The 14,327-nt window shown below is 47.3% G+C and overlaps 1 protein-coding gene across 1 annotated transcript; it reads left to right on the forward strand.

Annotated features, from left to right (window-relative positions):
- On the forward strand, nucleotides 1-13,172 carry PLPBP (pyridoxal phosphate binding protein). Its single transcript, XM_005286516.5, has 8 exons — nucleotides 1-169; nucleotides 2,228-2,335; nucleotides 3,405-3,440; nucleotides 4,212-4,287; nucleotides 6,745-6,879; nucleotides 8,025-8,167; nucleotides 10,470-10,568; nucleotides 11,446-13,172. Exons 1-8 carry the CDS (start codon nucleotides 71-73, stop codon nucleotides 11,572-11,574), a joined length of 825 nt encoding a protein of 274 aa, XP_005286573.1. The 5' UTR covers nucleotides 1-70; the 3' UTR covers nucleotides 11,575-13,172.
- Nucleotides 13,173-14,327: the final 1,155 nt, after the last annotated feature.

Raw genomic sequence — 14,327 nt, forward strand, 5'->3', positions numbered from 1 at the left:
GGAGGGCGCGCGCCGATTGGCTGAGTGGAGGGGGACGGAAGTCGGGCCGGGGGCGGCTGCCCGGCGGGGGATGTGGTGGAGAGCAGGGATGGCAGCGGGCGAAGGGCTGGGCCGGGCGCTCCGGGCGGTAACGGAGCGGATGCAGCAGGCGGTGGCCAGGCGGCCCCAGGTGAGAGGGGCGGGGCCCCGCTTGAAGCACACCCCTACTCGCTGGGCCCCCAGCACGGGGCGGCAGGGCCTCTCCCCCCAGCCCCCCGCCCTGCTGGGGCCCCCTAACATTGGGGAACAAGCCGCCTCACCCCAGCGGGCTCCTCAGCCCCCCGCCCTATGGGCCCCCCAGCACCGGGGGGCAGGGCCTCTCCCCCCCGCTGGGGCCCCCTAACACTGGGGAACACGTCCCCCCAGCCCCCCTAATACTGGGGAACAAGTCCCCCCTGCTCCCACCCCAGGGGGTCCCCCCACAACTGGGGAGCAGGGCCTCTCCCCCCTCCCCTCAGCACCCCCACCTGCTGGGGCCCCCTAACACTGGGGAACAAGCCCCCTCAGCACTGGGAGCAGGGCCTCTCCCCACCCGCTGGCTCCGTGTGGTAGGGTGAGTTTCTGGGGGGAGGCTGGTGGGAGGTGGGTGCTAAGGAGTGAATGGGTGGATTGGGTTGGCCTAGCCTAGGAGGTGTTTGGGGCTGGCTGGCTAGTTGGGAGGGAGGGGTTATTGGGGAAGGAGTGTGTAAGGTGGGGAGGGTGAAAGAGAGTCGGTAGGTGGCTGCAGAGTCTCTCTCCCTGAGCTGGCTGGGTATTCTCTTCCCTTCCCCTCAGTTGAAATGATTGGTCTGGCTTTTATCATTCCCCCAAATCCTACCAGTCGTGCATATGGGGGTCTCATGCACCTAATCAGAGCGCCCCAGTTGCGTTAGGGGCTGCTGTCCTCCTCCCATCCCCAAGATATGCTCCCCGTTACCTTCTGAAAATCTCCCACCCCTGCCAGCACTGGGCTACTAATCGGCTCTCTCTGTCTCCTGCTTCTAAAAGCATGGGCGACAGGAGGGATTATCCCAGCCCATGTATTTTTTGTGTTGTATCTAATGGAAGGAAAAATCAGGGCATTTTTTGCCTTCCCTGAGGGATTCTGGTAGCGTAACTAATCTAAGCACCCAGTACATTTCTCCCAGCTGTCATCTTCAGTCCAGCTCTGGCTGCTTGAGTGGCATAACGTGGAGCTTGAAAGAAGGCCCTACTTTTTCTATACTGGGGATTTCTCTCTCTCCTGAAGTACATGCCCCATTGGGCAGGAAGAGGTCAAGAAATGTTTGTAAGGAATTAGCTGTAAAAAATGTGTGTCAAAAGTTTCTGTAAGGTCACACCACTGGGGAAACAACATTGTGTTGGGAAGTTAACAAACATAGTAACTGACATGTTGAACATGATTTTGTACTTAATGTGGACAAGGACAGATGTGGTTAATGACACACTAACTGGTTGTAGCTAACCTTAGGAGCAGCCTAGGGTTAACCATTTAACCCTAGGCTGATTTTTGAAAAAACATTGTCCTTGTCTACATGAGGTGCAAAGTTACATTAAACACTAAGTTAACGCATCTTCTAACATGATCCTTTTTCTCAGTGTAGAGGTGGCCAAATTATCAGTTAAGATTACTGGACCTCATATACATGGGGAGCTGTTTCTGACTGAGTCCATCTGTGAATGCTTTTCTTCCAGATTAGTTTATTCCACGTTGGAATAAGAGCAGTTGGAATAAAAGCAGCCCCATGGAGTTAATCAGGAATAGTTACTGTGCTTTAAATTCATACCCTACCTTATTCTGTATATCTTGCAGGTGTAGATAAGCCCTTAGAGCATCTCGCCAGCATGGCTGTTATGACCCCAAGCAGAAGAGATCCTCATCAAGACAGTTATTGAGTTCTTCCCCTTAGTGGCATATTGTGGCACCTCCTGCACTACAGAGCAGGCTGGTCTAGAATACAGGCTTTTGGAGAGAGAAGGGGCTCTTTTAAGTAGCCTGCCATGAGGATAACTCTTATTCCACTAGATCTGGAATAGCCCTCTCAACTGAGGTTTGGTTCTGGTAGTTGTAGAATCAAAGAATAATAGAATATCAGGGTTGGAAGGGACTTCAGGAGGTCATCTAGTCCAACCCCCTGCTCAAAGCAGGACTAATCCCCAACTAAGTCAATTCATGCCACTGACTTCTCATAACTGCTTCCTTTGACAGGGTCTCCCTGCTGTACAGCCTCGACTCGTGGCTGTGAGTAAAACCAAACCTGCAGACATGGTTATAGAGGCCTACAATCAAGGGCAACGCAGTTTTGGAGAAAACTATGTAAGTGCCCCCACCTTTCTCCCATTATTTCATAGGCTTTAAGGCCAGAAGGGACTGTTGGGATTTAGTCCGGCATACTGCATGGTACAGGCCATAGAATTTCACCCACTGAAATCCTGCATCTGGCCCAAGAAGTTGATCTTGAACTACAGCATGCCTTTTAGGAAACTGCCTGACAAGCATTCACTCTTTTGTGGTGAACCCTTAAGCTTTAGCCCTTGGGTGACTAGTAAAAGCGGACTCCACTTTGAATCCACAGTTAGGTTTTCTTTTGTGGACTGGAGCATTTTTCTTTATTTTAAGGTTGTTTAACCACCACTGTATGAATTCTTGTCTTCTAATTTCTTGACAAATGCTATAGTTCCATTCTAGACAGCAGGACATAACGGGAAGGGAAGTAACTGGGTATTTTATCCAGTAAGCCATAATTCTGGGCTGTGGTATTTCGTGGCTGGCTCCTTTGCTTACATCCTGCTCTCTTTTTGCAATTAAACCCCAGGCAGCAGGGTAAAGAAGGGAGAGCTATAAGCAGTGTGTGAAACTTTGATATTTCTGTACCAGATATCAGCACTTTTAGCTGACCTCCTGTACAGCAAGGATGCTAGCTTGTGGCCAGGTGTCTGTGTGTGTGTGTGGGGCGGGGGGGGGAAGGGAATCCAGATGTGCGTTCTTGGTAAAGTAGTGAGAGAGAGTGCCCTGTATCTGAATGCTGTTCAATGTGGCAATACAAGTAAAAGCGCACTACTCAACTTCAGTCGTCTTCTACCAAATGCCAGACTCTCAGCTGAGTGGTGCTTGTCCGTGTTATACTCCATGTAGCACCTTCTGCTTGTGATGCCAGTGTATTACATCCATGAGCATTACTGGGTGCTACAGAGGAGAGAGCAGTCCCCATCTCACATCATCCCCATAGACACTCCATGGAAAGTCCATAGTTGTGTATTTGCTGGTACAATTGTATGGTGTGTCCCAGGAATGCGGGTTGTGGCACAGTACCTCTGCTCTTCCAGCAGAAAATGGAGAAGTGCCTGACATAGTTTTAACGAGAGGATGTCTTTAATTCACTCAGGTTCAAGAGTTGCTAGAAAAGGCATCAGACTCCAAAGTAAGTTTACTTTTTTTTTTTTTATATATAGTCTTCTTTTCACCCCCAAAGTATCTTTACAATTAGGCAGACTTTCCGTCTATGTTTTAAGGAATCAAGGTGGAGGCTGAAGGAGGGTGGGACATCCTTAGCTTCAGGCCTGTTTATCGGAACTCTTAAAGCTCCTGTCTATGAGCGCAGTTAGTCGTGAGGCTTGGGTGTGGACCCTGCATTGCCAATAGTGCAGTGGCTCTCAAACTTTTTTACTGGTGACCCCTTTCATATAGCAAGACTTTGAGTGCGACCCCCACCCCCTTATAAATTAAAAACACTTTTTAAATATATTTAACACCATTATAAATGCTGGAGGCAAAGCGGGGTTTGGGGTGGAGGCTGACAGCTTGCGACCCCCCCATGTAATAACCTCATAACCCTCTGTGGGGTCCCGACCCCCAGTTTGAGAACTCCTGCAATAGTGGTCTCTAAAACCTGAGAACAGCCTGTATCTCCTGTGGCAAAGACCAGTGATAATGACTTGCTTTTGAAAAACCACATTGTTTTACGGTTAGTTTTTTGCCCACACTTTGCATAACATTCTATTCCCTTAGTCCTCCCCACAGGAACCAATCTCACTTGCACCAGAAGCACTGTCTGAGCCAAACTTCCCTCAGTAAATTACAGAAAGAGGTGCCTGGCGATTTTTTCCCCCTAGACACAAACAGCCCCACATGCTTTTTGGTTGGTGAAAAAATTGCAGTTCAAACCTGATTAACTCTTTCTCTCTGTTCTCAGATTCTGTCTTCGTGTCCAGAGATTAAATGGCATTTTATAGGCCATCTGCAGAGGAATAATGTCAACAAACTGATTGGTAAACTTAATTTAATTTCTTTAAGATCAGTATCCCAGGGCAACAAATTCTTCCTATGTCATAACTTGCTTGATTAACCCATTAGTGCAGCTGATTACAGGCCACGAAAGCATGGTCCTGGCTTCATGTTTTACTTTTACTTTTGTTTGCTGTTATCCCCTGCCATAGTCCACTGCTGGCTGGAGGCAATTCAAAATAGCTCTGTGATACCTTTGCTGCACAGAGAGCTGGGAGCCCCTTAGTTGGGAGAATATGACTTGGTGTCTCTGATATTTGCCTCTGACTGCAAGAGAGAACTGCTTTTGTGTTCATGAATTTTCATATACACTAAAATAAAACTCAGCCTGTGGGACTCATTTCCACAAGACATCAAAGACCAAGAGCCTAGCAGGACTAAAAAAGACTAGACAGGTGCATGGATAATGGGACTATTCTGAGATTTCAAGGTAAAACTTTCAAAAGTGCCTAAATGAGGCCTTGGCTACACTAGACAGTGTTGGCTGGTATAGCTATACAGCAAACGCTCCTAGTGTAGATGCGGTTCATATGTACCAATGGGTGGTTCTTCTGATATATCTGTTACCCAGCAAAATAAGCTGTGGCTATGTCCACGCTACAAAGATAAGTTGACCTATGTTAAGTCGACCTTACTGCCACTGGAGTAATTACTGTGGTGGCTGCTGTCCACGTTACCGTCCTGACTGAAGAGGGGCAGTGTGGGGGGGGATGAGAGCTCCAGGGCTCTCAGCTCCACACCAGGAACCCAGCTGCCCCTGGGGCTTGTCGCCTTCCAGCTCCCAGCCAGCAGTGGGGGTGGGGGGCCAGCCACCCGGGGCTTCTCGCCTCCGGTGGGGAGATCCGCATCTGGAGTTTGGCCAGCTGCCGTGCTCCCGGAAGACAGGAGGAGTGGGGAGCTCAGCTGGCAGCCCAAGCTGGGAGCCTGGGTGGCAGTCTGGCTTGGAGTGGAGACCCGGCAGCAGCCCAGCTTTGAGCTGGCTTTCTTGTCAATTTCATGGCTCCAGCCCCTGTAAGACTGCATTGTCCTAACTACACCAACATAAGCCCTACCCCTCTTATTGAGGTGGTTTTATTATGTCCGCATAGCAGGGGAGTTACGTCGGCGGGAGGAGCATTTCAGTGTGTATGCCTCCACTGTTTTGTCGACAAAACTCTGTAGTGTAGACAAGGCCTAGATCAGAAAACACACTCCTGTATTACTGCATCTACACTAGGGCTTTTGCAGACCCAACTCTAAGGGTTGTAAAACCTCTTGGGTGTGCACCAACTTCTGTTGGGGGTGAGGAGGAAACTTCCTGGGGAGTAGAGACTCATATCTACTCACTGGAGGTTTGTTGCAGCTGACACTGGCTACTGTGGAAGACAGGATCCTGAACTGGGATGGGGCTATGGTCCAATCCCATCTGGCAATTCTTGGAATAGTATTTCATTGATCCAGGGATCAATGAATTTTTGTTGTTTACTTAGCTCTTCTACAGCCCAAACTCTCTTTGTGCTGGGTCACTGTGACCTCTTATAAGAATGGGGGAGATGATGTCGCACAACGGAGGGATATTTTGGTATGTGCCATTTGTAGCGAGTAGTCAAGCTGAACTGCCACATCTGCTAAATTGGCCTAACATAGTCTGTGTGTTCCACGGCAAATGCACAGTGTAGCACACTGAACGTGCTGTGCAAAGTCTAAAGTCTGTCTTTGGTGTATGGCGCTAAAGAATGATTGAAGCCTCGTGGAAACCTGGTGACAAGATCATTCTGTTTCTGTATCTCTGTTACTGATGCCTGTCTGCATGTTTGTTCCTCTGCCCCTGCTGCTTCCCAGAGAGAGGCTTATGACTTCAAGTGGGGAGTAAACAGCAGGAGCAGATGATCCAAAGAACAGCCACCATGTTCCTCGTACAAATGACCTTGGTAACAAAGAGCAAGGCAAGAAAAATACAGTAAGCTCTGGGGGTGTAAATAGAACTTTAAGCTAAACACTTCCTGTACTGCAGCTTTAAGGTTTTAGAAAGCACTGTGGTAGGTTAAATCCTCTTTCAATCCATTTCTTTCCTTAACAGAGATTTTTGACTATTTCATTTGGTTTGCAACCAAAATTTCTCTCTCCATCTCTGCCACTTACATTTGTACCATCAAGTTGGATGCCATTTTGCATTTAGCTCCTACAGTGCCATACGTTTTCACTGTGCTGTACAAACACAGACTAATCCTCGCAGCCCTTGTGAGGGAGGGTGGTTCTGTTCATTTCGTTTTATGGATAGGGAACCTGAGATCCAGAGGTGAAAAGACTTGCCCAAGGCAAATGTATTGGATTCGGGATTGGGACTTGGGAGGTCCTGGCGACAGTTAACAAGAGGCTATTGCCAGTGGAGGCAGACGGTGTTCCAGCTACAGCTGTTTGTGCTTTTGAAGTGCCTTCAAATCTGCCTTATTTCTCCCTAGCTGTCCCCAATCTGTTTATGGTGGAAACGGTGGATTCTGTGAAACTGGCAGACAAAGTCAACAGCTCGTGGCAGAAAAAAGGCTCACCGCAGGGGTTAAAAATCATGGTGCAAGTTAAGACAAGTGGAGAAGATAGTAAGTGGTTGGACACTTGAGCTAATGACATTCATGTTCTGTTAGCACTGTTGATGGGTACAATATAGCTGGGTTAGACTAATGTGTGTATTTAAAGAGCTACTCTAGGTCTGAAATTAAACCTGCTTTCAGTGTTTTAAAATGGAGTATCTCTTTCCAGTCTGAATAGCTCAGTTAAAAAACCTGCATTATCACTGAGAAATTGGGGAGGCGGGAAATCCGGCAGGAGAACAGGAAAAGCATGGCTTGGGTGTCCTTTGCTGGCATCACCAGAGCAGTTAATGCTGTTCCTCACATTGGCCTGGCCTCAATTGTGCAGCAAACAAAATGTTTGTTTCAAATGCCATTGGAAACGTGGGGGCACAGGAGGGCAGCCTAGCTTGCCGAACAGAAATCAAGCAGGTATGTGACGAGACAGACACTTAAGTTTTTACCAGCATAGCTATAGTCCGCTGGGGGGTGTTTTTTGTTTTGTTTTAACAAATCACCTACACGGGCAAAAGCCCTGGCATAGAGGCTGTTATAGCAGCAAAAAGTGCTTTTGCCAGTTTGCCTTATTTCACTCACTGACCCAGAGTAAGCTATACTGAAAGGCAGGTGCTCTTTTCGTGGTATAATGGCATGTCTACACCGGGAGGGTTTGCCAGTGTAGTTATACCAGCAAAACTTAAGTGTAGACAAGGGCTCATATTTGAAAACACAGAGGAAGTGTTGCAGAGAACAGAGTAAGCAAGGCACTGTCACCATCTCTTTCAAGGTTGATTTTCTTTTAACATCGATAGATTTTTTGTATTGCAGACCTTCTGGGTGTTGCTCCTTCATCAGGTGAAGCAAGTGGTCCAAGTGCCCAAGGTGGCAGTGCTAAGGAGAATGCATAGGAGACTTCTCAATGCTCTAAAACCACTAGATCACCCCAGATGTTCCACAGCTCTTGAAGGGCTGCAAGTGGCTGTACCATTCTGTGCTCCATTTGTGAGAGCCCCAGCGTCTAGTTTGATACTGCTGTAGGCCGTAGATTTTTAGTGGGCTAAATTACAACAAAGTGAAAACCATATCTAGGCAGCCTCTGGCTCTGAGCAGGGAACTCGATATGGAGTTGGCATGTGTTGCTGTTTCACCATTGTGGTATATGCCTTCTTTTTCAGGTAAGCATGGTCTCCCACCTGGAGAAATAGTGGGAACAGTGGAGCATATAATCAAGGAGTGTCCAAGCCTGGAGTTTGTGGGTCTGATGACAATTGGCAGCTTTGGACATGACCTTAGTAAGGGACCAAATCCTGACTTCCAGGTAAGACTTACTTGGGGCCAAGTCTTTGGACTCACTGGAAATCAGTGGCAAGATTCCCATTACGTGGGACCACAGTTTAGCCCTTCTGACAGTAATCCTGTCTAGGGCTTGTGGAGGACAGAGCTAAATGTGTGCAGCGCTAAACAGACCACCACCCCCACGCTATTCATACAGCTCCCATGAACCCAACTGACCAAGACTGTGCCATCTCTTCCGCAGTGAGGCAAGGAAGTGGGGACATAGCAGCAGGCTGAGAGAGGTGCAGCATCCAGTTACAGAACAGCCAGTTAAGGGCTACTGTTGCTTAGCTCTTCCAGTTGAAAAGGCTGACTGCAGAAAGGCCTGCTGGGAGATGCGTTCTTACAGTAGCCTGACTGTAAGCCAGTGCGACCAGCTCCCCGGCTGTGGTGTCAGAACTCCCAACGGCAGCAGAATTTCAGTCCCTTTCTTCAGGGATGGGTTTAATTTTCAAAACCAGAACAGATCCCCAGGTTTGGCTGCATGGTGTCTCCTCGAGCCTCTTCCTTGGAGGGATTCTGCCTCTGCCCGGTGTATACAGGAGGTGTCTCCAGCAGAGTCTTCCACTTACCTGGTGGGGAAAGGACCTGAAAGGGGGCTCTCCCCAAGTCCCTGCAGGGGTCTCTTCTAACTGAGCTGCTTGCTGGCCTTTCATTTGAGGACCAGGTGATCTGCAGGCTATGCCTGATTCCTGGCCGAGGACCTATTGCCTGGGCGATGCATGATTAGACACAGTTGCAGCTAAGCCCAGCACCCTTAAAAGGCTGCCCCACCATGTGATCACAACCTTATGCTGCAAAGATTTATAGTACGTCTATACTACAAGTGCTACGGTGACACAGCTGCAGTTACGCTGCTGTAGTGCAAACGCTGCAGCGACAGAGGGGGGTTTTCCATCACTGAAGTAAATCCACCCCTTCCAGAAGTGTGAATTTTTTCAAGCCCCTGAGTGACTTTGCGAAGTCGATCCAAGTTTTAGGTGTAGACCAGGCCTTGTCAGGATCAGGAAGAGGCTTCTGGGTTGCATAGGTCACACCTTGTAACAGAACAAATAGTTTCCCTTTTCTGCGGCAGATAACCTCTCTAACAAACTCTCATTTAATTATGATATAGAAAACATCCGTAACTGGCAGTAGCTACGCTTACTCAGTGTCACTTGTGTTTGGTAACTAATGAAGTGTTCTACAAACCTTTCCTGGGCATTGGAAGGAAGTGAATTGTTGATTGGTGTTTGTATTGTGGTAGTGTCTAAAGATTTCTGTCAGGGATCAGCGCCTATCTGCGAGGCACTGTATTAGCCTGACACGGACGGTCCCTGCTCCAAAGAGCTTATGTTCAAAATATGACAGGCTCCAAATGAAAATAGTTTTCAATTTGCTCCAGTGTTCACTCCTTAATACTTGGCATTTCTAGAGCATTCTTGGTTTGCAGAGCATTTTGAAGACAATATCCTCAGGCCCCTCTGAGGTAGGTAAATCGTATTGTCCCCTATTCCATAAAGAGAAACTGAGTGACCTAGAGGTTAATGACTTGTTCGCAGCTGCAGAGGCCATTGGTATCAGCGCTGGGATGAGAATGTGGGAGTTCCTGATTCCTAGTTCTAAAACGCAGGTTAGGACAGTTTCACCTTGGAGGGAAGCTTTTCAGTCAGGGTATAAACCCCTGGCAACAGGATTTGGAAATGCTGATGCACCCTTATCCCTGGAGGTTCAAAGGTGACAATGTTGTCCAATTCAGGGACTTACAAGGAAGTATAACTTATAACAGCCTGGTCCTTTGCATAATCCCACCTGTCCTCTCCTGAGGCTGTATCCAGGACATTCATAGGAGCCCACGTTGTGAAGATTGCTGAGGAAATGCACTGAATCACCTAATCAGACAGATCTGCCTTCAGGCAAAGCTTCAACCACAACTTGCCTTTGTTGTTTTCTGCTTTGAGGGACCTGTGTCTGAGGCCAAGTAGCATAAGGTCCCACTGCTGCTCTGAATTAGCAGGCCAGCTCCAGGCACACTGCTGTGACACTTGTATCCCTTGAGAGGATGTGAAGGCTTTTGTGTGTATTTTCACTAATGTGGCCTATAGATAAACTGCATTGTAAATTTCCAAAAGCTCACAAGGTAACTTAAAAACAGGAACGAGTCCTTGAGAACAGGGAGAATGGGAACTGCAGTCAGATGTCGGGAATCTCCAAAGAAGAGCCGAAAGCTTGTTCCAGGGCACTGTGAAAAGCATTCGGTGTAACTGTTGAGCAGTGTGTAATCTGCCCCTTGTTTCCTCTCTTAGGTGTTGATATCCTTGCGACAGGAGGTATGCGAAAAGCTAAATATCCCCATTGAGAAAGTTGAGCTGAGTATGGGCATGTCCACAGACTATCAGCATGCAGTAAGTCTGGTTTCCTTTGGCCACCCCAGATCTAAGGTAGCAGTCATCCCACTGATACTACCTCCCTCTAGGGATAGTGATCAAACAGCCAGACCTTGCAGCCCATCCTGCACGGAGATTCTGAAGCTAAGTCTCATGAGGAGCACAGCTGATCTTAACTGTAAGCCTAGAACTGGGTCATCATTGATCTCTCTGTTTGATAGCTTCCCCCATTTGTCATGACCCTTCCCGGAGTAAGGCTTGCTCCAGTGACTTCCACATTAGTGTGACTTGGAGCACTGGTTCTAGTAAGGACACAACCTGTGTATCTAAGGTAGCTACATGGACCCCATCCCTGGGGTGTCTGAGCTCTTCCCAATCGTTAATGTATTTCTCCTCACAACGCCCTTGTGCGGCAAGGCAGTGCTATTATCCCCATTGTACAGTGGAGCACAGAGACTAAGTGACTTGCCCAAGCTCTCCCAGGGCGTCTGTGGCAGAGCAAGGAATTGAATCCAACGTTCCCAAGTCCCAGGCTAGCACCCTAAACACTGGACCATCCTTCCTCTCTTCTTTTGTTCTAAAGCAGGCAAGCACAGGGCTAGCAAATTCGGGTCTGTTCTGGGATCTGCTGGCAGCATGGGAATACGGCTAGCTTGTTTGCTAACTTGTTCCACTGGTGGATATCTCTTGCGCTATGGCTTACTACTGGAGTAAATTATCAAAAGGGCACTTCGAAGCCCAAATGTAGAGCAGAGATTGCATGTGGGAATAGAGAAATTGTGCATTCTTGTGTGTCCTAGTGGTTAAGCCCCCAAGCTGGGTTACTGATGGGGCTAATGCTCTGTGGGACAGCCACAGTGTCTGAGGGCTGTCTTGTTCCCTCTTCTCTCTACAGATTGAGGTTGGATCCACAAACGTCCGGATTGGAAACATTATTTTTGGAGAGCGGGACTACTCCAACAAACCAGCCAACGCCAGTGACGCTAAAAGCAAAGTGGAGTCCTTGGCTGTGCAAGAGCACTAAATGGAAAGAGGAAAGATGCTCTAAACTACAGGACACCAGGGAGACTTAACTATGCACTTTCACCTCCTTCTGTAGTGACAGCTTGTCATGCTAGCAAGGGGAAATACCTGGTAATAGACCAGAGGTCTCAGAACCTATAACGATTATTGTATGAGAGTAGAAACTGGAATTTTTTTTTTTTAACCCACCACTAACAAGAAAACTTGTGGTTGAAAATGACTTCAGTATCTTAGCTACTTTTAAGAACAATCACTCTTGGATAACTATATTGGATAAACTGATTAAGCACTAGAATTGAGTTATTAACAAGCAAGAAGCATCTCCAGCAGTCTGTGATTATATTTTTAATATGAGGCGTGGTTTACCTGACGGAGAACTAACTTCTGGTTAGCCAGTTTTAATTTTGTCAGAGGCATCTCTAAATACCCAGTCATCTCGAGTGAGAAGGTATGTGGCTCAATAGCTACCGTATGCCTAGGTAGAAGTTACTTTGTAGACACACATCGATAACACTTAACAGTATTGACACTGAAGAGAATATATCCGTTCTAATAACGAACAGATGAGTGAATAAAGAACACAGTTGCTAGTGCAAGTCAATGGCACGCTGCTTTTGGCACATAAATTGGAAGGTGCGAGTGTGCTGGCTGACCAGAGGTTGTATTTGTCCTCTTCAGACTGGCATTGCTAACTCTTACCACTGGTGACATATCTCCTCCTGTCTTTGTAGGCGGCTTTTAAGCCTTTAATCTTTTCCCCTCGTAAAGTGTTGAGTTATTTACGTACTACCCGATAAGTCCGGTTGCAGTGTGCTCTACTGGCTAGAGCAGGGAACTGTGTGTCTCAGACTCCTGGCTCTGCCATTGGCTTGCTATGTGATCTTAGGCAAGCCACTTAACCACTCTGTGCCTCAGTTTCCCCATCTGTCAAATGGGGATAATAATACTGACCTACCTCACATGGAGGATTGTGAGGCTTGCTTGTTTGTAATGTGTTTGAAACCCTCGGAGGAAAGGTGCTGCAGAAATGCGAAGTATTATTACCCCATTACGTCCAGATGTACATGAAATCAGTTGTATTGCCACTGCACAGATGCTGTAATATAGTTCCCAAATCTTTAAATTCACTTATTCATTGGCCCTGACCTCTGCTCTTTCTAAAAGTGAGAAGGGGGAAGCTCTTCCATCACAGTAGCTGTTTCATCCAGGCTTGCAGCACATAGTTTCACTGACAGTGTTTACAGCAGATCTGTTTTGTAACTCGCATTTTGACAGTCGGCTTCAGGGTCTTGTCTGTTGTAAGAATGAGGAGACCTTAGTCACCAGTAGCAATACCTGCTTTTCCTGGCAAAAGGCTTCTCTCTGTGTGCGTGTGTTTGGTTAAATCAGCCGTGGGTTTTATCTTCTAAATGTAACTGAAAAGAACACACTCTTGAATCAGCCTGTCATGTTACATAGCTTCAACACTGCATGCAGTCTGAACGGCCCTCGTCAGAGCTGCAAAGGGTGGTGTTTGATCTAGTATGTTAATAAAACCGTTGTGAATTTGAATACCATCTGTGCCAATGACAAAGCTATTAAAGATGTTATTTTTATGTTCCAATGTTTTGGATGAACGCTGGGGGACAGTTGCTTGTTACATCTTGCATGGCAATTGGCCTGCATAACATGGGGCTGATGTTTACTGAGACTGGCTTGTCCTGGAGGAGGGGGCAGTTGCTTTGAAAGACCGCTGAAGCAAAGGGCCTGCCTGCCTGCCTAAGAGGAAGGGCTTCTTGATCAGAGGGAAAAATAAACGAAGGCTGAGACTGTAGAGCAGCCCAAATGAGGTGAGTAGTTCTCTCGCTGTGCCTCTGGGTGGCACTGTCCCCAAATCTGTAGAGCTGGTTTAAGAGAGATATTAGTAGAGTATAGTACCTTTTGGCTGTGGGGTACAGATACATCCATCATAATCCTAGGCTAAAATGGCTAGCCAGAGGTATGGAAGTGTTTGTGCTCTCCAGCCACGAGGTGGGCTGGGACAGAGCAGGAAATACCCGAGCAAGGAACAGGCCTTAAGCAGAAGCAAGGGAAACAGAGAAGAAATGATAGAGAGCATTAGCCAATGATTCCCCACCCGGACTCCAAAAAATAAAAAGGAAGGTGGCAGAATGGCTATCACTACCGATTGTGTTGGCTCACCTGCCAGCCAGCTATTGAGGAATGACAATCTCCTGGCCTAGATGGTGCTTTTCCACCCTGATCTCTACAGCAATAACAAGTTTGGACTATTCGTGTGTTATACACCAAACAAGCCCTGATTTTCAGTATGCTTTCTGCTGTGGACTGCAGAAGAATGGGACTAAATGATAATGGACTCAGCTGTGAATCTTTCTTCCTTAGCTCATATTCCCTCCATGAAGCTCACCTGCTTTCCCTTCTCTCCCATCTTCTCTGAATGGAAACGGGATACTAGTGGGGCTTAATGAGGCAATGAAAGATCTAGACTGGAAGGTAAGTGCCAGGGATCATGGTATTGCAGGAACCTATTGTGTTAGTGGATTAATACAGTGGACTTTGAATTCTGGAGCATGGCATTCAAATAACAAACTAGGTCACCAATGAACATAAGTGTTTGGTTTCCAAATCTCCATTTGTGTCAATTTGCACTCAGTAGCAGTACCAAAAAGATGCCTAGGACTCAAATAGCAGGATCTGCTGCTGGCCTTCAGTGAAGTACACGGTCACAGCTATCCCCGAGACCTACAGCTGATA

The sequence above is a fragment of the Chrysemys picta genome, chromosome 2, assembly GCF_011386835.1.
Source record: "Chrysemys picta bellii isolate R12L10 chromosome 2, ASM1138683v2, whole genome shotgun sequence".
Classification (NCBI taxonomy): domain Eukaryota; kingdom Metazoa; phylum Chordata; order Testudines; family Emydidae; genus Chrysemys; species Chrysemys picta.

Coding starts and splice junctions, on each gene's coding strand:
- PLPBP (XM_005286516.5), top strand. CDS start 71: ATGTGGTGGAGAGCAGGGATGGCAGCGGGCGAAGGGCTGGGCCGGGCG. Junction 170..2,227: donor CGGTGGCCAGGCGGCCCCAG/GTGAGAGGGGCG, acceptor TTCCTTTGACAG/GGTCTCCCTGCTGTACAGCC. Junction 4,288..6,744: donor TAATGTCAACAAACTGATTG/GTAAACTTAATT, acceptor ATTTCTCCCTAG/CTGTCCCCAATCTGTTTATG.